General features: G+C 37.3%; 2 protein-coding genes and 1 long non-coding RNA gene across 3 annotated transcripts in view; 2 read left to right on the top strand and 1 right to left on the bottom strand.

Moving 5' to 3' along the window:
* Positions 1-450, top strand: part of LOC107685584 (homeobox protein Hox-A2b-like) — a 1,158-nt gene extending 708 nt beyond the window's left edge. The window contains exon 2 of the mRNA XM_016482231.1: positions 26-450. Within this exon, the coding sequence (XP_016337717.1) occupies positions 26-450 (425 nt within the window). The remainder of the gene's footprint in view (positions 1-25) is intronic.
* Positions 451-2,955: 2,505 nt separating this feature from the next.
* On the bottom strand, positions 2,956-6,141 carry LOC107685535 (uncharacterized). Its single transcript, XR_001633963.1, has 4 exons — positions 5,924-6,141; positions 5,132-5,299; positions 4,693-4,834; positions 2,956-3,577 (listed from the first exon to the last, which is right to left on the bottom strand). It is a non-coding gene; the product is annotated as an uncharacterized LOC107685535 (long non-coding RNA).
* A 62-nt stretch (positions 6,142-6,203) lies between these two features.
* LOC107685583 (src kinase-associated phosphoprotein 2-like) overlaps positions 6,204-25,637 on the top strand; it is a 24,379-nt gene continuing 4,945 nt past the window's right edge. The window contains exons 1-16 of the mRNA XM_016482229.1: positions 6,204-6,417; positions 7,178-7,283; positions 7,379-7,404; positions 8,979-9,077; positions 11,578-11,658; positions 11,729-11,812; positions 11,908-12,032; positions 12,122-12,185; positions 12,277-12,390; positions 13,013-13,090; positions 15,377-15,487; positions 15,530-15,654; positions 15,744-15,807; positions 15,899-16,012; positions 16,635-16,712; positions 18,999-19,114. Coding sequence (XP_016337715.1) covers positions 6,378-6,417; positions 7,178-7,283; positions 7,379-7,404; positions 8,979-9,077; positions 11,578-11,658; positions 11,729-11,812; positions 11,908-12,032; positions 12,122-12,185; positions 12,277-12,390; positions 13,013-13,090; positions 15,377-15,487; positions 15,530-15,654; positions 15,744-15,807; positions 15,899-16,012; positions 16,635-16,712; positions 18,999-19,114 — 1,425 coding nt within the window. The 5' untranslated portion in view covers positions 6,204-6,377. The remainder of the gene's footprint in view (positions 6,418-7,177; positions 7,284-7,378; positions 7,405-8,978; positions 9,078-11,577; positions 11,659-11,728; positions 11,813-11,907; positions 12,033-12,121; positions 12,186-12,276; positions 12,391-13,012; positions 13,091-15,376; positions 15,488-15,529; positions 15,655-15,743; positions 15,808-15,898; positions 16,013-16,634; positions 16,713-18,998; positions 19,115-25,637) is intronic.

Genomic DNA, 25,637 nt, shown 5'->3' with positions numbered 1-25,637 from the left:
GATGGGAAATCTTTTTTCGAACAAGTGGCAAACAATGTATCAGGGGCGCTTTTGGAAAGAGAAGGTTATCCATTTCAGCAGAATACTTTAACTTCTCAACAGTCACAGAATGGACACAATAGTGATTCCCAAAGCGCAACTGTCTCGCCTTTAGGTAGCAATGACAAACATCCGAAACATTTTCCCAACCCGTCACCCACTGTTCCTATCTGCGCCTCAACAATGGCCCCGGATTGTGCATCTGCTCCGGACAATGGCAGTCCCTCGGCCCTGGACGTCTCTTTACAGGACTTCAACGTTTTCTCCAACGATTCCTGCTTACACCTCTCAGATGCCGTGTCCCCAAGCTTGTCAGAATCTGTAGACAGCCCCATTGGTTTATCTACGGAGGCCTTTGATTTCTTCTCCGAGACGCTTACAACAATCGACCTGCAACACTTGAGCTACTAACTCTAACTGAAGTTTCATTATAGGGACGTCAATATCGTTCTCACATTGATGGTCTGTGTGTTTAATTGTGACTTTAAAAATAGGCCTAGACCATTAATCAATGAGGTAAGTTTTTCAAAAATCGAGTGATAAGTTTTGTTTACAGAGAAAATATGGCAGGAAAAAAAGTGATATTTTTCACGTTATATTTTTGTACCGTTCGCCGGCAAAGCGCCATATTTTCATAGAATAAATTTGTACTTGTTATTGAAAATAACAGCGGTGTTATTTATTTCTTCAATATTCAGATTAAGAAATAAGAGGTTACTATTAAACGAGGTATAAGATTCAAAGTATATTACAATCCTATTTTGCTTATTTGTTATGATAGTGTATTTACCTGTTTTATGAGGATTAATGATTTTTATTATAATTTTTCGAGAGACAAAATTAGATATTTACAAGGCTGCCAAATGTACGTTTATAATCGCTAATCAAAACTAATATCAGTTATCCCGAAAACTATTTGTGCGCAAAATTAACACGCAGTTAGGTAGGCCTATGTAATTGCGTGTTACATTCTTTTTATTAATCTTTGTTAATTTCTCTGTAGCCTAGTTGGCGTTAAATTTAGATGTTTTTTAACAGTATGAAATGAACCCATGGGACGTTTTAGATGCCATCAAATTTGTAGACTAAAACAGAATCCCTCAAAAAGGAGATTGATGACTTGATGATGCGTACACAAATAAGTCCCTTACTGTATCTGACGACACAGGGAGCCTCCTGGCCAAGAGTTGTAACGTTTTGGAGTTCAGCAATTACATTTTATTGCCTATTAAACCTTCGACAGGGGGTTGGTGTTGAGGCAGCACTCCCCGTAATTCAATTCGCCGCTGAGAATGAGAAGGGAATTCAACAGTCAAACCACATTTTAACATTAATTATTTAGTTTATATACTTTATTATAATTATCAGTTTATCTCAGTTTATAGATTTAATTTACATTTGATGAATGTAACTGTGTCCCGAATCAGATCAGTGCATCTAATACAAGAGTTATCAAATGAAGTAGGTCTATCGTTTTATCAACAGGCAACGCTGCAAGGAATGATCTGACAGTATAAACAAACTTAAATTTGCTGGTGTTTTCTTAATATTAATATTTATACTTTTAAATTCCAAATAGTCTGATATCTGAACAAATAGCCTAGCTAATAAACAATCTCATTTGATTACCTCGGCCTGCTCTCATAAGATCTGAATTCTATGGGCCTGTGTGTCCTACTAACTCGATTGATACCCGCTCGATGTTACAGTCTTAATACAACTCAATTTGAATCTTTTCTCGACAAGCCAGGATCTCGGCAAACACTTTTCACCCTTTGCACAATAAAAAGCCTGTCAACACCGGTTTTATAACCTTTAAGTTTAACAAACACATTTGAATTTAGGTAGGCCTATATTTATTTTAAATTCGTTTTTGTAACGTATTTTGGCACTGATATTTGTCCCACATTAAATGAAACAACAAATAATCACAAAGTAAAATAAATAGTTTCACCATCATTAGTTCTTATCCGTGGCTGGTTAATCGAGTTGAATGATTATGGTGACTCGAGCCACTTCTGTTACTCCATGAACTCCAGGAAATTCTATTGTAAGGATACCAACACAAAACTGAATTTATAAAAGACGACTTCAGTGGTACCTCGAGAAGAGTGTTCTGTGAAACCTAGCCTCGGAGAAATCAAGCTAGGATAATTTCCAAACATCTGACGCCACGTTGCAATCGCTGCGTAAGTGTCGAAATGAAAATGAGGCCTATAGCGGCCAAGAGCTCACAACGCACAGAGGCATTTGTTAGAGACGCAGAATGATCCGAGTCCTTGTATTAGATCAGGCTAACTTTACACCCACACAATGATTGATACACTAAAACCACCGCAGACCTACTAATGTAGTTATATTATAACTTTAATCGTGGTCTGAGGGCTTTTCAGTTATTAACAAAGTAGTTTTTAATGCTCTTATCTTCCATTTGGTTTATTAAATGTTATATTTAGAATTTTCAACCATACACAAAAAGATGTGTACAGAAAAGCCCCTAAATCGCATTTTACAAAACAAAGCTCAAAATCATTAGGGCTCTAAAGGCGTAGCGCCAAATCGAGCCTGAACAAATAGCTTGACTGACGTCCTTTGACAAACAAACACGTGATCGGCATTCTTTAACCAGGTTAAAGACTGAGTTGACATTTGGCACAGAGAAGTGATCAACATCCAACTAGCTACCCAAAAGAGATTTTTGCATCATAGGCATGCAGGGAAAGGCTTAGAATTACAATACAAATTCTTTTTACAATTTTATAATTAATCTTCTATTACAATTTTGAAAAGCCCTGAGTAAAAATAATGTAAATATGTATAACTGTAACCGTCTCATTGAAGCAACTTTTTACATTCTACACATATACATTTTTGGAAGTCAGCTGTGTTACCACTTTTGTGGCAGCACCCCATTTTTAAAGCTGTGGTTGTAAAATAGAAAGATAAACCAAATTTGCCTTTCCATAGTGAATATTCATCACAATAACTCATATGAGCCACTACTAGGACCTGGGTATCATTGCAGATGCATTTGCTAAAATATGTTATTGCACGGACGCTTCAAGTATAATTATCTGCTTACTTATTAAAGACTGCCATAAAGTTGGACAGTCACATAACTTTCATGATCCTACCCAAATTGAACAATCAACTTTGCCTTAATGCAAACTGACGTGAAACCATTTGGTATGCATAATATGTACATGTAATTCGGGGCTCCTGCAGCAATGTTATTTTCTCAAGTGATTTGCAGCATAAGTTTATGGCTTTGGTTAGGGAGCCTGACATATTTTTGGTCATCCCAGCATCTACAAGGATCGATGAACAATCTGTGTAAAGTAAAAGTTCTGTCCCGACAGCTATAAAATGCTTAAAGAGGAAAGGCCTACACTGTTAGTCCACTGACTCAGTCTGTAATGTCTATGCAGGCATTTAAAGTCAGTGCAGTCAGCCATCAACTGGTTTCCATGGAAACATTGCATTTAATCTTGGTGGTCCCTTTTGTCATTCCTATGCAGCTGGGCTTCATGCAGATATTCTGAGGGTAGAGTGAAATTAGAGCAGAAACACTAAATATAAACTGCAAGATGCATGAAAATGCAAACCGTATATATGAATTTTAAGTGTGCAGTTATGTAATGCTTAGGAATTCTTCACTCAAAAAATTTGTTATCATATACCCACTCACATGTACTGACTCTCTTTTGTGAAAAACAAAAGAAGATATTTTGTTCAATTTTCAGTGTTGTTTAGGGCTCCACTGATTTTCATTGTATGGACAAAAACAGTCTTTCTGTGTTCTTCTGAGGAAAAAAGTCTTTAGGGTGTGGAATGGCATGAGGGTGCATAAATGATGACAGAATTTTCATTTATGAGTGAAATATCCCTTTAAGGGTTCAAACCTTTTAAGGATCTGAATCAAACAGAATGGCTCAAGTAGAAGGCCAACCACAGCAACACCACAGAATACAAATGAACAAATTAGCTCTATGAAGCATGATATTATCTCATAGATCATGTTTATGGAATTCCTGAGGTATGCAATTACTCATCTTCTAGTTGCACTTACGTGGTCTGCTTCTTAAACATCTCTTTTCATCTAACATAAAGAGTTTTTCCTCCTGCGGCTGCAAGCGAGGCTTCACTATGTAATGTTAAATGAAATGACTGGCACAGGTTCACTCAGAAACACTGCAAAAGCCTCATGAATATATCTACAGTAATTATTAATCAAAGAACCAAATCCCTGCCAAAGAGAAACACAGGTACAACGGTTACAAATGTACCTTTCTGATGTAACTTATGATTGATGCATTCTTTTGTTGACATTAGACATTAAACATTAAATGTAAACTCAAGGTTCAATCCAAGGGAGCCCAGACTTTTTTTCTTCTTCTCCAGAAGCAGGCGGTGAAAGTGGTGTCAAAAGATAGTTTAAATGTTTAAATGAAAGCTAATTCTAAGTCTTTTAAAAACAACACCTGAGCAGCCTAATCCCTCAAAGGCCAAGGGGCAAAAACACCATCTCATCCATCACAAAGTTGAACTTCATAGATACCCCTGCACCCTACAGGCAGTGTGAATTACAGTGGCAACAGTGTGCCCTCAGATGTTCGGAGGCTGTTCAGGTGGTCTGATTCAGATATGACTTACCTGTCACATGTCATAGTATTTGCTGGTGACTTCACCCATCTCAGGCATGTTTTCAAGTCTAGTATGTCTTCACATGGCTGCCATAAACCTTACATTTCATTATTTTTTTGGGCCAACGAAGCAATTCTTCTCTACCAGCTCTCTGAAACAAAACCAAAGCAAAGGAAAATTTTACAGGCTCAAGTCACAAGGCTTGCAAGAAAAAAAAGGAATGATTCAGAATGTGGCAGTCAGTGGTTTCCATATGCACAAGCATGACAGTGCTGGCCACCACAGAGTCATGTCGACCAAATAATTAAAACATTGTTTTACCCTAGAGAAAACAACAAAGTATAATGCTAAAACTCTCGGATGAAGAGAAGTACAATATGTCTAATTTAATATAGATGATGATCACTGGTTATGGTGATACTGGTGTAAACTGCATTTAAACACTCACACACATTCCTCCCTATGTGGGTTGGGGCCAGAAGCTGAGACTTGTGAACTGAGGTGAGTCCAGATCAAACAGGCTCGGCTGAGGAGCATGAGATATGGAGCTGCTCCCCTCTCCTTTAAAAGGTCAAAGGGCACATCACCTCTCTTTCCCCCTCCACACCAGATGGATCTGTGGCCAGGTCAAATGAGGTTCAAGCAGTGCTCAAGCCGAGCGAACAAGCAGACAGGATGTCAGTGTTGAATATCAGCCAATACTTTCATAAAGTAAAATCAGCCTTTTATTGTTTAATTTAAGTCGTTCCTATGAATAGCTGTATTTGCTTAGGTGCATAAATATATCACAGCAAGGCTTGTTCACAAAATATGGATCTAATTATAATGTGCAAAATAACATGCCGTATTCCTTTAACAAATATTTTGGACTCAAAAAACAAATTCCACTCCTTATCATTTTCTAGGAGAGGTATTTTGAGAAGGTGACAGAGTGCAGGTCTCCTGGCAGGGATCTGTTCTCTGCAGTAATCTCTGTGAAACAGCAGAGGAGCACAGAGAGAGCGCACAGAGCCAGATGGAAATGGATAGCAATGTGTTTTCCTATGAAAGCTGTGCATCACATTCTTCACCTGTCTCACTCCTCAGGATAAGTGGGCCCCACTCCAAACAGCAGGCCCATCTAAAAGGGCTGAAAGGTCCTTAGATCCTCTCACTAAAATCCTCTATTGCACCAGTAGTGTATAAAAAGGCACAGAGGGCAAATAAAAAAAAAAAAACAGGACATTCAGCAGTTACTTACCAAAGTTTGTAAATGAGGATTGCCTCTTTGGCTAAGGAAGTAGTGAAGCTTCTTGAATCTTGAAGATTCAGATTAGATTAGATCATATGGGCATGCTGTATCTTTCCCATCTGTTTTTTTCCGCTCTCGTGCTAATAAAAACATCAAAAGTAAATATTATCACAGTGAAAGTGAATTTGACGAATAATGCAATAAAATTACTTATGGAAAGTGCATCATTCCTGTCAAATCGTGCACGTAAAACTAGACGAGGAAACGTGTGATTCCCCAGTGTCCACTGTATGGGGTGAGCACTCTAGTCAAATGGTTCTGCTGGAGCAGGCGTGATGAATTATAGTGTCTAATTTGAATAGGGGTTTCTGCAGGATAGGCTATTGCTTCTTCCGTATTTCAAAGTCCACTTGTAACTTCCGTGTTTCGAAGGCTATCTCACTGGGTCAAGCGGTTTATCACAATGAGGTCCATCCCGGAAGACTTGACGACACTCATTTCAGGTACTATCGCAATATTTGATAATACAACAGTTGATAAAGCGAACGTTTAGGTCTCGAGCGCAGTCGGAATAGAATAGATTTTTTTTGTCTTCAGTTATAAACTCTACATTTATTTCTGTTCGTACTTGGTTGAAAAGAGGAAGTTTAGTCTACCGACAGACGTTGAGAATATTTCCCTGTAACTTGGTTAGAGCATAAAGTGGTCTTTGTTTACATTTTTCTAAAGACGAGGCAGGGTGCGAATACATGTTTTGTGTTTTAACGTGTTGTTTTAACTAAGTCAACAATAGGTATGAAAGTAGAGAGTTTATGATGCTAAGATTCAACTGCAGATTAAATTTCTATTTTGTTTTCTTGTGCAGTTTTTTGTTTAAGTTTGAGTCCTAACATACCTGTGGGAGACTCCAGCTTAATATGCTAGCGATGCTTGAACACGTAGATAGTTGCCAGCTAACATTACGCTAATTACGTTAGATGGAGTAAGGTTGTTATTAGCTGGCTGGCCAGTTACAAAAACAAAACAGGTTGATAGTAGTTGTTTCTGGCCAAAGACCAGTTTAAGATGTATTTTCCAGCAGGGATGTAGCCTTGCCAGTAAACTAATCAAAGTGCCATTAGTTTGGAATAGTCGAAAGTTATGTTCCTCAAACATGAAGTGCACCTGTTTGCATAAACCTAGGCTACTTGAGTTGAGGAATTCAAGAAGAGTGAAAAATGGCAAAAAAAGAAGCTACGCTTATAAAACAGCGTCTGTTTTCAGATCTGGAAACGTTTTTAACCGATGTCCTTAAAGGGGAGAATTTGAGCAAGAAAGCAAAAGAGAAAAAGGATGCCTTTATCAAGCGCATTAAAGATGTGAAATCGAGGTACGACAGAATATATTCATGTAATAGCTATTACCTGATATGTTTGTGACTATGCTGATAAAGTATTCAACAAATCCAAATTATTTGTGTTCCAGCTACTCTCAAGATTTCAAGGACAAACGTAAGTTTTGATGTGTTTGTATGTTTGTGTTATGTGCATGTGTCTGGGGGAGGGGCTAAAGTTCAAGCATGGTGGAGTAAACTAGTACGTCCCCACTATGTTGTAGGCTACTGTGTGCTTCACTCTATCCTGCTGCATCATAGTTAGCATTCATTTTGTACATGAAAACTTCAACTCTTCATATGTAAACATCTTCGCATGACAAATATATATAATACACATACACGGTTTCTCTTCTGATGGGAACACATGAAAAAAGTGCTTTAAAAATAACCTTCAAGTCACCATATAACTGTTCACAGATTAGTTTAGTGTTTCCTACTACAAATTTAAGGTTGAGATGTGGGTAGAGGGCTGAGTTTGGTATAGCACATTACAGCGGCACTATTACCACAATATCACAACGTGAACAGGAAGTTATTTGCTCAAATTCAACATGATGGCACAAACATATGCATAATTTTTGCTTTGCCATCATCTTTAGTATTAATTATATTGTGAGGGAATGTGATTCAAACTGGCTATATAGTGTTACAGGAGGTCTGTTTATCTAGCATATTAAAGGAATAGTTCAGCCAAAAAATACAAATTTGCTGAAAATGTACTCACCCTCAGGGCATCCAAACTGAGCCTGTTTATTCATCGGAACAGATTTGGAGAAGTTTAGACTTGCATCACTTGCTCACCAATGGATCCTCTGCAGTGAATGGGTGCCATTAGAATGAGAGTCCAAACAGCTGATAAAAACATCACAATAATCCACAAGTAACTGACACCAGTCCATCAGTTAATGTCTTGTAAATCTGCATGTTTTTAAGAAACAAATCCATCTTTATTTTTTTTTACATAAACCCTTTGCTTTGGTTGTACTATCCATAATATTGCTTTCTCTAGTGAAAAGGCCATCTTGTCTGAATCAGGAGAGAAATATGAACACATCAATCACCATTTATAAGTGTAAACAGTTCTAAACAAATATGTTGGTGGATTTGGATGTGAGAGGACAACAGGGGATGGACTCGCTGGAGAAAGCAGTATAAAGGATTATGGACTACAATGGAGTATTTTGACCAGAAGCGACAATTTATAGTTAAAATGCCTTAATGATGGATTTGTTTCTTACAAATCCTTAGCTTTTCACTTTACAAGGCGTTAAATAAAAGACTGACATTGTGTGGATTATTGCCATGTTTATATCAGCTTGAACACTCATTCTGATGTCACCCATTCACTGCAGTGGATCCATTGGTGAGCAAGTGATGTAATGCTAAGTTTTTTTCCAAATCCATTAAGTTTAAGAAGCAAACTCATCTACATCTTGAATGGTCTGAGCATATTTTAAGCATATTTTCATTTTTAGGTGAACTGTTCCAGTGTTCCGTTAATATTCCAAATCCCTGCAAAGCGCGTGCCACTCAAAGGCACCATGTCCAAATTCCTGTGCTGTCAGATATCATATCTGCAAACAACATAGCCTACATAATATCTGAACTAGACAGTCTTATTGTGTCTTGCTGGTGGAGGTTTGAAAATGTGGCCTTTCTGAGAATGCTGATGAAGACTCCGTTGTGTAGGAGATGAAGAGCTTCCAGAGCCTGATGAAGCGGACACTAACGATGGAGGATCACTGCAGTCAGAGCAGACTGACAGAGATGAGGAAAGCGCTTATGATGGTGAGTGGAAAATTGTGTGATTTATTTAAAAGTGTTACCAGAGAAGAGAAGCATGGAGCATCTGCAGTTGTTTTAGGAGAACTTGTGAGACAGGATTGTCATGTGACATTGTTCTATACCCTTGAATTCTCTCCCGGAAGTCACAAGAAAAGTTTGTAATTGTGAGTATTATGAAAGAATCACTGCAATCTATTCTGTACACAGATTGCATGTACAGAATTCACATAAATTAAGAAACAAAAAGCATTTCTCTCTCCGCTTATGAATGAATCAGTTATCATCTTTTCTGCAGCCTCAGCTGTCATAACACAGTATCATTGTGACAGTCCTTTGTCATGTCCTGTCTAGGATTTTTTAGTAGTGGTAGAAGAACACAAAAGCTGAATGAGGTGCTTGAAAGACTGATGTAACCCGGCAACAGGCTCAGGAACGGTTTGAAGGCACAGACATCAAGGGTTTAGCTTTCTTTTGTCTCTGAGCAAATGGTTTATGGTCTGCAGCCCAGACAATGCCGCCCACAGCCAATGTCAATTCAGCCTTCTGTTTTATTAGCGTCTGCTAAATGAATGCTATTGGTAGAATTTACATTTAAGGAAATCCAGTTCATCTGACTCATTTCGAATCATGCATCATATCTGATTATTGCATTCAGAAACGTACATTATCTGGAGGGTAGGATGCAGGCCGAGAGTGGTTTGTGTGTATGTATATGGTAGGAAGAGGTTTACTGCTGTAGTGCAGTCATGTGTTTTATAGGTCCTTTTGCCCTATGCTTGCCAGAGAGAACAGCTGTTTAGCTCCAAGATGGGATTGAAGCCTGTTAGTGCACACTGCAGAGCCTAAGCGAATCAAAACGGCATTTGGAGATTGATCAAAAAGTTATTTGAGACTATTTATTTTGGACCGATGTACTAAAGCAAGTGAAGTTATGAGCTTGTGCAACCATAATGCCGCTATTTGGTCAAAGGCAGGGAGTTTGTCATTTAATGTGAGATTTTTTTCATAAAAAAAGAAAGTCAAAACAGACAGACACATCTCAGGCTGTATTTGTTGAGAGTCAGAGGCTTTGCCTCTGTCAAAGAGCTGTGAGTTTTTACTCTTTATATATTCAGCGCATTAAAAGGAAGCTCATTTTATAGCGGAAGGTGAAACGTGTTGCCATTGTTTTTTTACGGCCTTTTGCAATTGCAACCACATTCGCTACTTATGAAGTTAGCATTGTAACATGGATAAAGATCATTTAAAGGGAGTTCATAGTACACATTTTCAGTCATGACTTATAGTTATGGGTTTGTGTAACAACATTACCATTCAAATGCTTGGGATCACTATGATTTATTTGAAGAAACTGACTCTTTTATTGAGCAAGGACAAATTGATCAGAAATGACAGTAAAGACATTTATGATGTTACAAAAGATTTCTATTTCAAATAAATGCTGTTCTTCAAACTTGATCTCAATCTCAATTTCCACACTTCTTTAAGAAACACAAACATTTTCAACTACTGTTAAGAAAGGCTTCTTGATTGTTACCAAATCAGCATATTGCAATTATTTCTTAAGGGCTATGAAGAAGACTTGGCTGCTGAAAATGGAGCTTTCTTGTCATCAAGAAAAAAATGGCTTTTTAATTATATTAAAATAGAAAAAAACAGCCGCTGTAAATTGTAATACTGTTTATAAATATTGCTGTTTTTGACTTTACTTTTTCACTTTTTGATCAGATAAATGCAGCCTTGGTGAATATCAGAATCTTCTTTTTTTTTTTAAATCTGTGAACAGAAGTATATATAATAATTTTTTAAAATTGTATTATTTATTTTAAATTTTCACTAAGGAAGATGCAAAAATCAAAGTGATGCTCTGTGCCAACGAGTTCGTATTTTCCAAAATGTCATATTTTTTTAATTGTTTTGCCAGTGTTTGCTCTAAAAGACAGCATGATTTATGATTTCTCTGCTAGTGCTTCTACCAGACATTTTCTACCAGATTTAAGAGAAATCCGCTCCAACTCTGAGCGTGTTCAGTTTGCTTTTCACAGTCAGCGTGTGTCATGCTCCCTTGACAGCACTTTATACATAATTGCAAACATTCCACAATTGCCTCTGTCATTCATAACACTGCTCTGCTCACTCACACTCATTCAGCAGTGCAATGGTACTGTGTACACAAGAGAAGGGAGGGCAGTGTAAACGAGAGGGGAAGTTTGCTTTGAAAACAGACCATGCATCTGTTTCACATACTGCTGTACCTGACAGATCGGTGCATGAAACTCTATCCAGGTTTGAATCTCTGCTAACATTAGTCTCGCTTGACGTCGACCTTTGATTTTTAAACCTAAAGGCATGGAATTCGCTTTCTGGCTGCCTTTAGCAAATGTATTTAATTTGTTGCGAAGGCAGGTGCTCCTCTTTGTGGATTCTTCACCAGCACAGTTAGCACTGCTCATCATAAATAAGCTGAACTAAAATATAATAATTTTCTGTTTGTTGAAATCAGGAGTTCAACAGTCTCCTCCGGTGGCAGCTCAGGATCTTCAGTCCATTTTAAAGAGTGGCTATCTGGAGAAGCGCAGAAAGGGTAGGTTTCTGCATTCACAAACAGGTTGCTCATGAGAAAAAAAAAATAACCTCCTTTCCACTTCTTATAGATCACAGCTTCTTTGGCAATGAATGGCAGAAGAGATGGTGTGCTTTAAGCAACAACATATTCTACTACTATGGCAGTGAGAAAGGTGGGAAATCTACAGTTTTTGTTGTCACCAATAAATGTAGTCCTGAATTAAATTTCTTTTTTTCTGAAATTGGATAATTTCATAATCTTCACTAGATAAACAGCAGAAGGGAGAGTTTAATATTGTCGGATACACAGTCAAAATGAACAACACCCTGCGGAAAGATGCAAAGCGAGATTGCTGCTTTGAGATCTCTGCTCCAGACAAGCGTGTATATCAGGTTGGTCACCTCTCATAACATGTCTGAAACATGCAGTGCTTATTCATATCCTCAGATCATTATCAATCACAATACCTTTTTTGCTGCAGTTCTGTGCTGCGTCTGAGAAAGATTCAAAAGAGTGGGTGGAGCACATTGACTTTCTGATCAAAGGTAGGACTGTAAATCAGAAAAACACTGCCACTCTCTAAACGTGTCTTTTATGAACAAATGCATCATGTTTTGCATGTGTTTTCACTATCAGACATGGGTGGAGTCATTCCTGAAGATGAAGAAGAGTATGATGACTGCTTACCTATGAACCAACCAACCAACCATCCTGCACCTATTGATGATGACATTTATGAAGAACTCCCAGGTTTGCACCTCAATTTCTTATTCCAATTTCAATTTGCCTAATAATTATATTATATTTATTTATTTATTTATTTTATTAATCCATCCATTCTCCTATGTAGGGTTGTGGGGATGCTGAAGCATTTTAATTTTATTTAATTTTAAAGCTGCAGTCCGTAACTTTTGGCGCTTTAGCAGTTAATAAACACAACTGCATGCATCTTGCGGAATAACATTGTAGCCGGAGCTACTTCTCTCTGTTTATGTCTATGACGAATCACGCAGGTACTGGGCTACTCCACAGCGGTACCTACCCGAACCAGTCTAAATAGTCCGAATATAAACACTTATTATAGGTGTACCGTAGTGATTCAGGACAAGCCAAAAACACGATTTGGAAAATGGATTCATGGTGTACTTGCTTTTTATATACATTTTGTAAATTTTGAACACAAAAAAATGACGGACTGCAGCTTTAAGTATTTTATTGTTATCTATTCACTTCTGATGTTGATAAACAGTTATAGTCATGTAAAATCCCCTGAGGGTGGTTCCTCTATGTATGTGGTGGAAAATGGCTACAGAAATTTTGAATTTGGTGTATTGCTCTCCGCTCTGACTGGCACATCTATTCTTTCCCTCAGAGGAAGATACACCCCAACCTGTTAAACCAACAGTGACCCTGGCCAACAAACCCCCACCACCATCTACCCCTGTGACAGGTAATTACCACTAGGTCACCAGGCCTGTCCATCCCCTACCTGCCCTGCTGTCCCATAACACCACACAGACTCCCAGATCTGCCTGGGTGGCTATCATTTGTCTGTTCAACTTTTTTTTTTTAATCTTAAAAGGGCAAAGATAGGAAGGATGAGGTCTTGAAATGACAACAAAAGATAGAATGTGGAAGAGAAGCAATGGATATTGCAGGTACATATGGATTTGGGAGGTTAGCTGGTGAAGTCACACTGATGACAGGAGTAGGAAGTTAGTCTGGACCACAGGAAGGGCCTGGAAGGGAATTTTTTGCTGTATTTTTGCACCGTTTATTATTTGTAATGATACTTAATTTAACAGATTTGTGTTTATTAGTTAGACAAATGCTCAAAAATACTCTTGCCATAATCTCAGTTATTATTTTAAAAAGCTATATTGGTTTTTCTGTGCCTGTGTGGGGAAGCATGTATCCTGCCGGGTGCTGGGCACTGGGCAGGGGTTGGTAGGCTCTGGCAGGAAGCTGACTCCATTGGTGCACTGTGGCCCACCATGGCCCTCTGCTCTAGGCTCACAGCACAGGAAGTCCTGCTGACAGAAGCGATGGCTGAGGCAGGATCTCGTGACAGATGCTCCGAGGAGGAGGCCAGCTAGAGCACTAGTGAGAGCCATAATGGAGGGGAATAATACAAGCTTCACAGATTCTGGAAAGCAAGATTGTCATATGAATTTTCCTTATTAGTGTTTGTTGTCATCATTCAGGGCTGTTTTGAATAATGTTTTAAAATCCTGTAAGTGAATGCAATAATGCTGATTCCAGACCGGTGCAGCAGGTGTAATACTAATGCCTGGTTGTTTTAGGAGGCAGCCCTGAATAAAACCTTAAAGCAGCAGTGGGTACAGTTATATTTAGAAAATAATTAGAATAATCTGCCAAATCAGCATAGCTGAGAATCTGCCAGCAATAATGTCTGTTGAAAGATATTTACCTTTAGGGGTATTTTTTTTTCTTTATATGAAAGCAGTTTTACTAAACACCCACTCATGGTGCTGCCTTTGGGTAGACAATGTAGATTAGTAAATATATTGTAGATATGAATAAATAATGCTCTAAACCAAGAGCCAAGAGCATGGTTAAATGTAAACCCAAGAGCATTGTTTTTGTTGATGTTTTGAGATAGAAAATAAATGTTCTTTTGAAAGGGACTGAAACTTTGCTGAAGATTATAAAAAATCAAAAGCTTTATAAATAAAAAAGGCTTAAAACAAATGTGGCTTGTAATACAAGTTGCAAGTTAACTTACAACAGTGAGGAGTCTTTCATTAGAGAGTTCTTCAGTATGCATTTCAACTGGCAAGAGCCTCAGTTCAGCAATTTATACTCTCTGCTGCCCACTAGTGGATCTTTCTGAGCCAGAAAAACACTGGGGTCTTCAACCAAGAACCCAGGGGCGCCACTATGGTCCCTAGCCAGGCCCTTGGAATCATCCTAAACTAAACTAGCTTGAAATTGTATTTGTGATTATCACATATTATGTCTTTTTGCAAAACATTTTTTGAGATCAAACAATAATCGGTGGCCATTAAAACTTTTTTTCCCAGCCAAAATGCATTCAGTTGATCCAAAGTGACAGTAAAGACATTATAATGTTACAAAAGATTTCTATTTCAAATAAATGTTGTTCTTTTGAAATTTCTTTACAGCAAAGAATCAATCACAGTTTCCACAAAATGATTAAGCAGTACAACTGTTCAACATTAATAATAAAAACAAATGTTTCTTGAGCGCCAAGCGTATTAGAATGATTTCTGAAGGATCATGTGACACTGAAGACTGGAGTAATGATGCTGAAAATTCAGCCTTGCCATCGCAGAAATAAATTACATTTGAAAAGATATTACGTTAGAGAAAAGCTATTTTGAAACTGTTAATATTTCACATTCTTATCATTAAATTGTGGTGATATTTCACATTATTATCTGTATTTTTTATCAAATAAATGCAGCCTTGGTGAGCATAAGAGACTTTATTCAAAAATAAATAAAAAAAAAAAATCTCACCGACCCCAAACTTTTGAATTATAGTGTACATACATTGAGAGTGAGATGTTCAGAGACCAAACCAACAACCTAACGATCCCCATTTTTACAGCACTTCATAAACATTTTGTGATGCATATGTTAAGAGTGTATTGAGTTCAGAACGACGCCTTTAAAAACACTAAATGCTATCATAAATGCTCTTTAATAATTAAATTCTGTTTTTAAATGATCTTCTATTCTTTCCCCTGCAGCAGTGACCAAGAGCACAGACTACGCCAATTACTTCCAGGGCTTGTGGGATTGTGCTGGAGAGCATCCCGATGAGCTGTCCTTCAAGCGAGGAGACACCATCTACATCCTCAGCAATTTTTTCTGAAATTGGATAATTTCATAATCTTCACTAGATAAACAGCAGAAGGGAGAGTTTAATATTGTCGGATACACAGTCAAAATGAACAACACCCTGCGGAAAGATGCAAAGCGAGATTGCTGCTTTGAGATCTCTGCTCCAGACAAGCGTGTATATCAGGTTGGTCACCTCTCATAACATGTCTGAAACATGCAGTGCTTATTCATATCCTCAGATCATTATCAATCACAATACCTTTTTTGCTGCAGTTCTGTGCTGCGTCTGAGAAAGATTCAAAAGAGTGGGTGGAGCACATTGACTTTCTGATCAAAGGTAGGACTGTAAATCAGAAAAACACTGCCACTCTCTAAACGTGTCTTTTATGAACAAATGCATCATGTTTTGCATGTGTTTTCACTATCAGACATGGGTGGAGTCATTCCTGAAGATGAAGAAGAGTATGATGACTGCTTACCTATGAACCAACCAACCAACCATCCTGCACCTATTGATGATGACATTTATGAAGAACTCCCAGGTTTGCACCTCAATTTCTTATTCCAATTTCAATTTGCCTAATAATTATATTATATTTATTTATTTATTTATTTTATTAATCCATCCATTCTCCTATGTAGGGTTGTGGGGATGCTGAAGCATTTTAATTTTATTTAATTTTAAAGCTGCAGTCCGTAACTTTTGGCGCTTTAGCAGTTAATAAACACAACTGCATGCATCTTGCGGAATAACATTGTAGCCGGAGCTACTTCTCTCTGTTTATGTCTATGACGAATCACGCAGGTACTGGGCTACTCCACAGCGGTACCTACCCGAACCAGTCTAAATAGTCCGAATATAAACACTTATTATAGGTGTACCGTAGTGATTCAGGACAAGCCAAAAACACGATTTGGAAAATGGATTCATGGTGTACTTGCTTTTTATATACATTTTGTAAATTTTGAACACAAAAAAATGACGGACTGCAGCTTTAAGTATTTTATTGTTATCTATTCACTTCTGATGTTGATAAACAGTTATAGTCATGTAAAATCCACTGAGGGTGGTTCCTCTATGTATGTGGTGGAAAATGGCTACAGAAATTTTGAATTTGGTGTATTGCTCTCCGCTCTGACTGGCACATCTATTCTTTCCCTCAGAGGAAGATACACCCCAACCTGTTAAACCAACAGTGACCCTGGCCAACAAACCCCCACCACCATCTACCCCTGTGACAGGTAATTACCACTAGGTCACCAGGCCTGTCCATCCCCTACCTGCCCTGCTGTCCCATAACACCACACAGACTCCCAGATCTGCCTGGGTGGCTATCATTTGTCTGTTCAACTTTTTTTTTTTAATCTTAAAAGGGCAAAGATAGGAAGGATGAGGTCTTGAAATGACAACAAAAGATAGAATGTGGAAGAGAAGCAATGGATATTGCAGGTACATATGGATTTGGGAGGTTAGCTGGTGAAGTCACACTGATGACAGGAGTAGGAAGTTAGTCTGGACCACAGGAAGGGCCTGGAAGGGAATTTTTTGCTGTATTTTTGCACCGTTTATTATTTGTAATGATACTTAATTTAACAGATTTGTGTTTATTAGTTAGACAAATGCTCAAAAATACTCTTGCCATAATCTCAGTTATTATTTTAAAAAGCTATATTGGTTTTTCTGTGCCTGTGTGGGGAAGCATGTATCCTGCCGGGTGCTGGGCACTGGGCAGGGGTTGGTAGGCTCTGGCAGGAAGCTGACTCCATTGGTGCACTGTGGCCCACCATGGCCCTCTGCTCTAGGCTCACAGCACAGGAAGTCCTGCTGACAGAAGCGATGGCTGAGGCAGGATCTCGTGACAGATGCTCCGAGGAGGAGGCCAGCTAGAGCACTAGTGAGAGCCATAATGGAGGGGAATAATACAAGCTTCACAGATTCTGGAAAGCAAGATTGTCATATGAATTTTCCTTATTAGTGTTTGTTGTCATCATTCAGGGCTGTTTTGAATAATGTTTTAAAATCCTGTAAGTGAATGCAATAATGCTGATTCCAGACCGGTGCAGCAGGTGTAATACTAATGCCTGGTTGTTTTAGGAGGCAGCCCTGAATAAAACCTTAAAGCAGCAGTGGGTACAGTTATATTTAGAAAATGATTAGAATAATCTGCCAAATCAGCATAGCTGAGAATCTGCCAGCAATAATGTCTGTTGAAAGATATTTACCTTTAGGGGTATTTTTTTTTCTTTATATGAAAGCAGTTTTACTAAACACCCACTCATGGTGCTGCCTTTGGGTAGACAATGTAGATTAGTAAATATATTGTAGATATGAATAAATAATGCTCTAAACCAAGAGCCAAGAGCATGGTTAAATGTAAACCCAAGAGCATTGTTTTTGTTGATGTTTTGAGATAGAAAATAAATGTTCTTTTGAAAGGGACTGAAACTTTGCTGAAGATTATAAAAAATCAAAAGCTTTATAAATAAAAAAGGCTTAAAACAAATGTGGCTTGTAATACAAGTTGCAAGTTAACTTACAACAGTGAGGAGTCTTTCATTAGAGAGTTCTTCAGTATGCATTTCAACTGGCAAGAGCCTCAGTTCAGCAATTTATACTCTCTGCTGCCCACTAGTGGATCTTTCTGAGCCAGAAAAACACTGGGGTCTTCAACCAAGAACCCAGGGGCGCCACTATGGTCCCTAGCCAGGCCCTTGGAATCATCCTAAACTAAACTAGCTTGAAATTGTATTTGTGATTATCACATATTATGTCTTTTTGCAAAACATTTTTTGAGATCAAACAATAATCGGTGGCCATTAAAACTTTTTTTCCCAGCCAAAATGCATTCAGTTGATCCAAAGTGACAGTAAAGACATTATAATGTTACAAAAGATTTCTATTTCAAATAAATGTTGTTCTTTTGAAATTTCTTTACAGCAAAGAATCAATCACAGTTTCCACAAAATGATTAAGCAGTACAACTGTTCAACATTAATAATAAAAACAAATGTTTCTTGAGCGCCAAGCGTATTAGAATGATTTCTGAAGGATCATGTGACACTGAAGACTGGAGTAATGATGCTGAAAATTCAGCCTTGCCATCGCAGAAATAAATTACATTTGAAAAGATATTACGTTAGAGAAAAGCTATTTTGAAACTGTTAATATTTCACATTCTTATCATTAAATTGTGGTGATATTTCACATTATTATCTGTATTTTTTATCAAATAAATGCAGCCTTGGTGAGCATAAGAGACTTTATTCAAAAATAAATAAAAAAAAAAAATCTCACCGACCCCAAACTTTTGAATTATAGTGTACATACATTGAGAGTGAGATGTTCAGAGACCAAACCAACAACCTAACGATCCCCATTTTTACAGCACTTCATAAACATTTTGTGATGCATATGTTAAGAGTGTATTGAGTTCAGAACGACGCCTTTAAAAACACTAAATGCTATCATAAATGCTCTTTAATAATTAAATTCTGTTTTTAAATGATCTTCTATTCTTTCCCCTGCAGCAGTGACCAAGAGCACAGACTACGCCAATTACTTCCAGGGCTTGTGGGATTGTGCTGGAGAGCATCCCGATGAGCTGTCCTTCAAGCGAGGAGACACCATCTACATCCTCAGCAAGGTAAGACGGGAGCCACGGCCTGGAAACTTCCAGACTTGCCACAGTTGTCACAACCCACGTGATGGAGGACAAAAATAATACAGCATGAGGTAATGTTTATTACCCTGCCCTCTCAGACGTCAGCAGGAAAAGATGAATTTGCAAAAACATTCAGTTAAATAAATACACTGTGACGTCTGGATAACACATTTGAGTCAGATGCAGAAAGGTTAGTTTTGGGCCTGTTTTTTGCACGAGTGTGGAAGTGAAGTACACCCTCTCCCTGTGCACAGTGATGGGATTAGTCTTGTCACAACGGAAACCATTTTAGTGCTCTTGGCCCTGAGCAGAGCAGTCTGGCAGCCAGTGGCATTCTGTCACCTCTCTCCACGTCTGCCCAGTGCATGTGCGCTCAGAGCTCATTTATGTGTGGGTATTTCAGCATTGGAAGACGGCTCAATGCCATGTTCAGTGAGGGCAACCGTACGCAGACCTTTAGCATACACACATCTCAGCCAGTCACTATTTATGACTGTAATGGTAGTCTGTGTTCTCAGGAAACGCTGAATCCACCTCTCTATTCGTACCAGGTGCTGCGTTTGCTTAAAAACTTCCCGTACCTGTCAGCTCCGATGCATAGGCCGGCTGTGCAGATCTGGGAACTGCCCGTGGGGTTTGTACCTGGCTAGCAGAATTAGCTCGATACCTCTCAGGGCTACTTAAAACAGGTCAGGCTGCTCCATTCCCAGAAACAAACTCGGTATCTTGCGGTTTGTCTGCTTAGCGCCGTTGCCCTTCAGAGAAAAAACTGGAAAGCTTAATCGTGTTTGTGCTTTCTCTTTTAGAAGAGAGGTTTTGAGGTATCGACATTATGCTGGTGCTTATGAATAATGGTAGGGAAATTTGTGGGTCAAGGACATACTATATAAGTGTCCATGATCTAGTTTAAAGCTAGTGACAAATTCTTGTGTTACTTGTATTCATGTTGGCTTCATATAGTTAAAAAAAAAAAACTTTAATACCATTTTCAGGAAAAGTTTCAATGTGTAATGTGGCATTAACAACAAGTTTGTTTCTTTTACCTTTATTTAACCAGGAGGCAGCTTAATAAATATGTTTTTTACAGTCGCAGACTGGCAGGAGACAAATGAATCAATATATAGAAAACAGAGATAAAAATTCTAATGTAAATTAATTTATAAACAACTATCTAAAACTAATCTAAAATTATTGTTATTAGTTCAAGTAAAAATAATAACATATTTTCCTTACAGGTTGAATACATGTTTGTGTACACCGATTATTATCCTCACAGTAAATTATCCTTGATGGATAGATAGATAGATAGATAGATAGATAGATAGATAGATAGATAGATAGATTACAAAATATTTTTTAAGGTAAAATTTGATTATATAAATGTCAAGAATTATTCTTTCTAGTTTTCTAGGAGTTGCACCACATGAAATTTTACAACCCGAACTAACCTTGCCTTATCTTAAAAAGTTGAACTATGTGATTATTGACCTTGTCACACAAGTAATGAAGATCTGCAGGGGTCCTCTCTGAGATATCTCTTACTGTTTTGTTATAAAAAAAATAATTCTGCTTGTTGATTGTCTTCGGTTTTGTAGACAAAAGTTTTAAAAACATTAAGCAGTGAAGCAATTACATGTTTTTCTTAATATTCTAAGAAAGGTTCATTAAGGATTATGCCAAAGTACTTGGATGGATTGTTCAACCAAAAATTAAATATTGTCATTTACTCACCTGTAGTCCCTAACCTGTATGGCTTTCTTTCTTATGCAGAACACAGAAGAAGATATTTTAAACAATATTTGTAACCAAACTGTTTTGGTGACCATTGACTTCCATTGTATGGACAAAAGCACAGAGACATTTTCTCAAAATGTAATTATTTATGTTCCACAAAAGAAAAAAAAGTAATGCCGGTTTGGAACAGAAGGTTCTGGAGGCATGACAGAATTTTCATTTTTGGGTGAACTATTCATTTAATAATTTTTTAAAAATCTTATTTAAAAAAAAAAACTTCATTTTTAAATCTGGACAATTGTATCATACTGCGATTTCAGATTTTATACCCCCTCAAAAATATTTAAATAATTGATACTTCTTTTAATTTCTGTATTAAAATGTATGTGTGAATTACATAAAAAAAAAAAAAAAACCTAATAGGTAGGACAAAATAAAGTGTACCCTCGTTGACCCCGTGTATGGGAGTTTGATTCTAGTATTTCAGTCTTATGGGGGATCAGCCTGTTATTGGAACATGAGCTGATGTGTGTCAAAAGAATATTTATTGCTTTAAGAGTACGAGATAGCGATTTGAAATCTTGCTTGACTGACATTTTTTAATAAACAAAATTCCATGTTTTTTGTAAGTATAAGTGTAATCAGTAATGGTGCCATATTTGAAGTAGCAGGAAAAGATGAATTTGCAAAAACATTCAGTTAAATAAATACACTGTGACGTCTGGATAACACATTTGAGTCAGATGCAGAAAGGTTAGTTTTGGGCCTGTTTTTTGCACGAGTGTGGAAGTGAAGTACACCCTCTCCCTGTGCACAGTGATGGGATTAGTCTTGTCACAACGGAAACCATTTTAGTGCTCTTGGCCCTGAGCAGAGCAGTCTGGCAGCCAGTGGCATTCTGTCACCTCTCTCCACGTCTGCCCAGTGCATGTGCGCTCAGAGCTCATTTATGTGTGGGTATTTCAGCATTGGAAGACGGCTCAATGCCATGTTCAGTGAGGGCAACCGTACGCAGACCTTTAGCATACACACATCTCAGCCAGTCACTATTTATGACTGTAATGGTAGTCTGTGTTCTCAGGAAACGCTGAATCCACCTCTCTATTCGTACCAGGTGCTGCGTTTGCTTAAAAACTTCCCGTACCTGTCAGCTCCGATGCATAGGCCGGCTGTGCAGATCTGGGAACTGCCCGTGGGGTTTGTACCTGGCTAGCAGAATTAGCTCGATACCTCTCAGGGCTACTTAAAACAGGTCAGGCTGCTCCATTCCCAGAAACAAACTCGGTATCTTGCGGTTTGTCTGCTTAGCGCCGTTGCCCTTCAGAGAAAAAACTGGAAAGCTTAATCGTGTTTGTGCTTTCTCTTTTAGAAGAGAGGTTTTGAGGTATCGACATTATGCTGGTGCTTATGAATAATGGTAGGGAAATTTGTGGGTCAAGGACATACTATATAAGTGTCCATGATCTAGTTTAAAGCTAGTGACAAATTCTTGTGTTACTTGTATTCATGTTGGCTTCATATAGTTAAAAAAAAAAAACTTTAATACCATTTTCAGGAAAAGTTTCAATGTGTAATGTGGCATTAACAACAAGTTTGTTTCTTTTACCTTTATTTAACCAGGAGGCAGCTTAATAAATATGTTTTTTACAGTCGCAGACTGGCAGGAGACAAATGAATCAATATATAGAAAACAGAGATAAAAATTCTAATGTAAATTAATTTATAAACAACTATCTAAAACTAATCTAAAATTATTGTTATTAGTTCAAGTAAAAATAATAACATATTTTCCTTACAGGTTGAATACATGTTTGTGTACACCGATTATTATCCTCACAGTAAATTATCCTTGATGGATAGATAGATAGATAGATAGATAGATAGATAGATAGATAGATAGATAGATTACAAAATATTTTTTAAGGTAAAATTTGATTATATAAATGTCAAGAATTATTCTTTCTAGTTTTCTAGGAGTTGCACCACATGAAATTTTACAACCCGAACTAACCTTGCCTTATCTTAAAAAGTTGAACTATGTGATTATTGACCTTGTCACACAAGTAATGAAGATCTGCAGGGGTCCTCTCTGAGATATCTCTTACTGTTTTGTTATAAAAAAAATAATTCTGCTTGTTGATTGTCTTCGGTTTTGTAGACAAAAGTTTTAAAAACATTAAGCAGTGAAGCAATTACATGTTTTTCTTAATATTCTAAGAAAGGTTCATTAAGGATTATGCCAAAGTACTTGGATGGATTGTTCAACCAAAAATTAAATATTGTCATTTACTCACCTGTAGTCCCTAACCTGTATGGCTTTCTTTCTTATGCAGAACACAGAAGAAGATATTTTAAACAATATTTGTAACCAAACTGTTTTGGTGACCATTGACTTCCATTGTATGGACAAAAGCACAGAGACATTTTCTCAAAATGTAATTATTTATGTTCCACAAAAGAAAAAAAAGTAATGCCGGTTTGGAACAGAAGGTTCTGGAGGCATGACAGAATTTTCATTTTTGGGTGAACTATTCATTTAATAATTTTTTAAAAATCTTATTTAAAAAAAAAAACTTCATTTTTAAATCTGGACAATTGTATCATACTGCGATTTCAGATTTTATACCCCCTCAAAAATATTTAAATAATTGATACTTCTTTTAATTTCTGTATTAAAATGTATGTGTGAATTACATAAAAAAAAAAAAAAAACCTAATAGGTAGGACAAAATAAAGTGTACCCTCGTTGACCCCGTGTATGGGAGTTTGATTCTAGTATTTCAGTCTTATGGGGGATCAGCCTGTTATTGGAACATGAGCTGATGTGTGTCAAAAGAATATTTATTGCTTTAAGAGTACGAGATAGCGATTTGAAATCTTGCTTGACTGACATTTTTTAATAAACAAAATTCCATGTTTTTTGTAAGTATAAGTGTAATCAGTAATGGTGCCATATTTGAAGTGAGTAGCTATATACTGGGATAGCGAACTATACCAAATATTACTGCCACACATATCTCGACAACAGCCACAGACTAGAGCAAAATGATTTAAAAGTTAATGAAATAAACCTTTTTTGTTGTTGATGTTGTTGTTTTTAAATGACTGGCAAATAGAGGATTCAAATTCAAATAATCTCTGATGTCTTTCTGCTGCATCTATTTTCAGCAAACATGAGATTTTCAAGTGACCTGACAGCTTCATCGGAGCTTTTTAGGAGGGCTGAGATAAAACCCTCCTAAATAAGGCCTAGCAATGCCTATGTGTGATGCCATCTAATGTGATCCATTAAGTAATGGTGAAAGTTTAGGTCTCCAGAAGTGATTACACAGGAAAGAAGCTGACACAAAGAACTGCTGAATACAGCTTTCCATAATTCTGCCCAATTTATTTATATTCGTTTTACTAGAGAGACAGAAATGTGCAGCAGCAAGATAATGTATCTTCAGGAGAAATAGAGATGACATCCCAATTTCACCAGTAGCTAAAAATCCATAATTTGTAATGGATATATAAAGCATGCCAATGGGGAAATTATCTCATTCTGTTAAAAGTCAGCAGGCTGTCAGAAAATGACAGAATATGGTCTGAATGGGATCCAGGGGTGACTGCGTTTTTCAGAACAAGTCTGCCATCTAGTGGCTAGAATGAGTGCGGTGGCATTTTAACCAAAAGAAAATTAGCCTTTTGAAAGAATCCGTGTATCATTCGATCATTCGTTTTTTGATTTAATATTGAAAGTAGAAGAATGAGAAAACGGCTCCTTTTTACAAAAAAACAAAAAACGAAAATTCTGCTTAAATTTTCGTTTTTCGTTCATGAGTGGAAAAATGAATAAACAGCTTGAATATTCGATTTCTACACGTAGGCGGGAATTAAACGCCCCTTTCTGCTGATTGGTCAGCCGAAGATCAAACCGTGCCATCATCAGTTCTTCTGCAGTATCACGCAGCAGAATAATAGTCCTCCACTGCTGCAGTTGTATGGATTCTTAACGCATTTATTGCAACTACATTTAATCTTTTTTTCATCAAACAAACAGGCTAATACTGGGGCAGAGTCTAGACAGGGCTTTCTTCTGTGTAGATATAAATTCTGTTCTTTGCATCAGCTGGGCATGGCAGGGTATGATATGACAGCTGTCATAGCCTACCCTGCTCACCCAGTAAGTCTGTTTGTTTGTTTAATTAAGAAATTAATTAATTAATTTGTTTCAAAATAAATATTTTAAACACTAAGACAAAAAGGAAAGAATAATAAATTGGCTTGGGTATATATAGGCCTATAATGTTCACGCAAGAACTGTCATTCTGACTGACAACCGGAGAACAACAGATATTAAACAGCCTGCTGTTAGAGTTATATAATGTAGTCTTGTGTTTTATTAAAATTGATTATAATTGATATCTCAAAAGGATATGCACTTGTGCGCGGCATGAGCTGCTGCGCACTCGCACTGCAATGCAAGATTTTCATAAAATATAATAACTTGCCATTTCCATTTGTTTCTCACCAAACCCTCAGTATACCTTCAGAATGCACAGGAAATAAGCAGCAGTCATATTTAAAGCAGTTTAAATTAATATTGAGTACTGATTGATGTTCACTTGGACTTTTTCCCCCATCGAGGGGAAATAACTTAATACTAACTTAATATTTATAGTCGTATGGTAAAATGTATATTTTTAATTGTGTAACGTTACGTTCAAAATAACTACAAAATGTCATGCCTTTGAAAAATAAAGAGGAACAACAGAATGCGCTGCTTTAG

The sequence above is a fragment of the Sinocyclocheilus anshuiensis genome, unplaced genomic scaffold (assembly GCF_001515605.1).
Source record: "Sinocyclocheilus anshuiensis isolate Anshui unplaced genomic scaffold, SAMN03320099.WGS_v1.1 scaffold185, whole genome shotgun sequence".
In the NCBI taxonomy this organism is placed as follows: domain Eukaryota; kingdom Metazoa; phylum Chordata; class Actinopteri; order Cypriniformes; family Cyprinidae; genus Sinocyclocheilus; species Sinocyclocheilus anshuiensis.
This window is presented reverse-complemented; position numbering and strand designations above follow the sequence as displayed.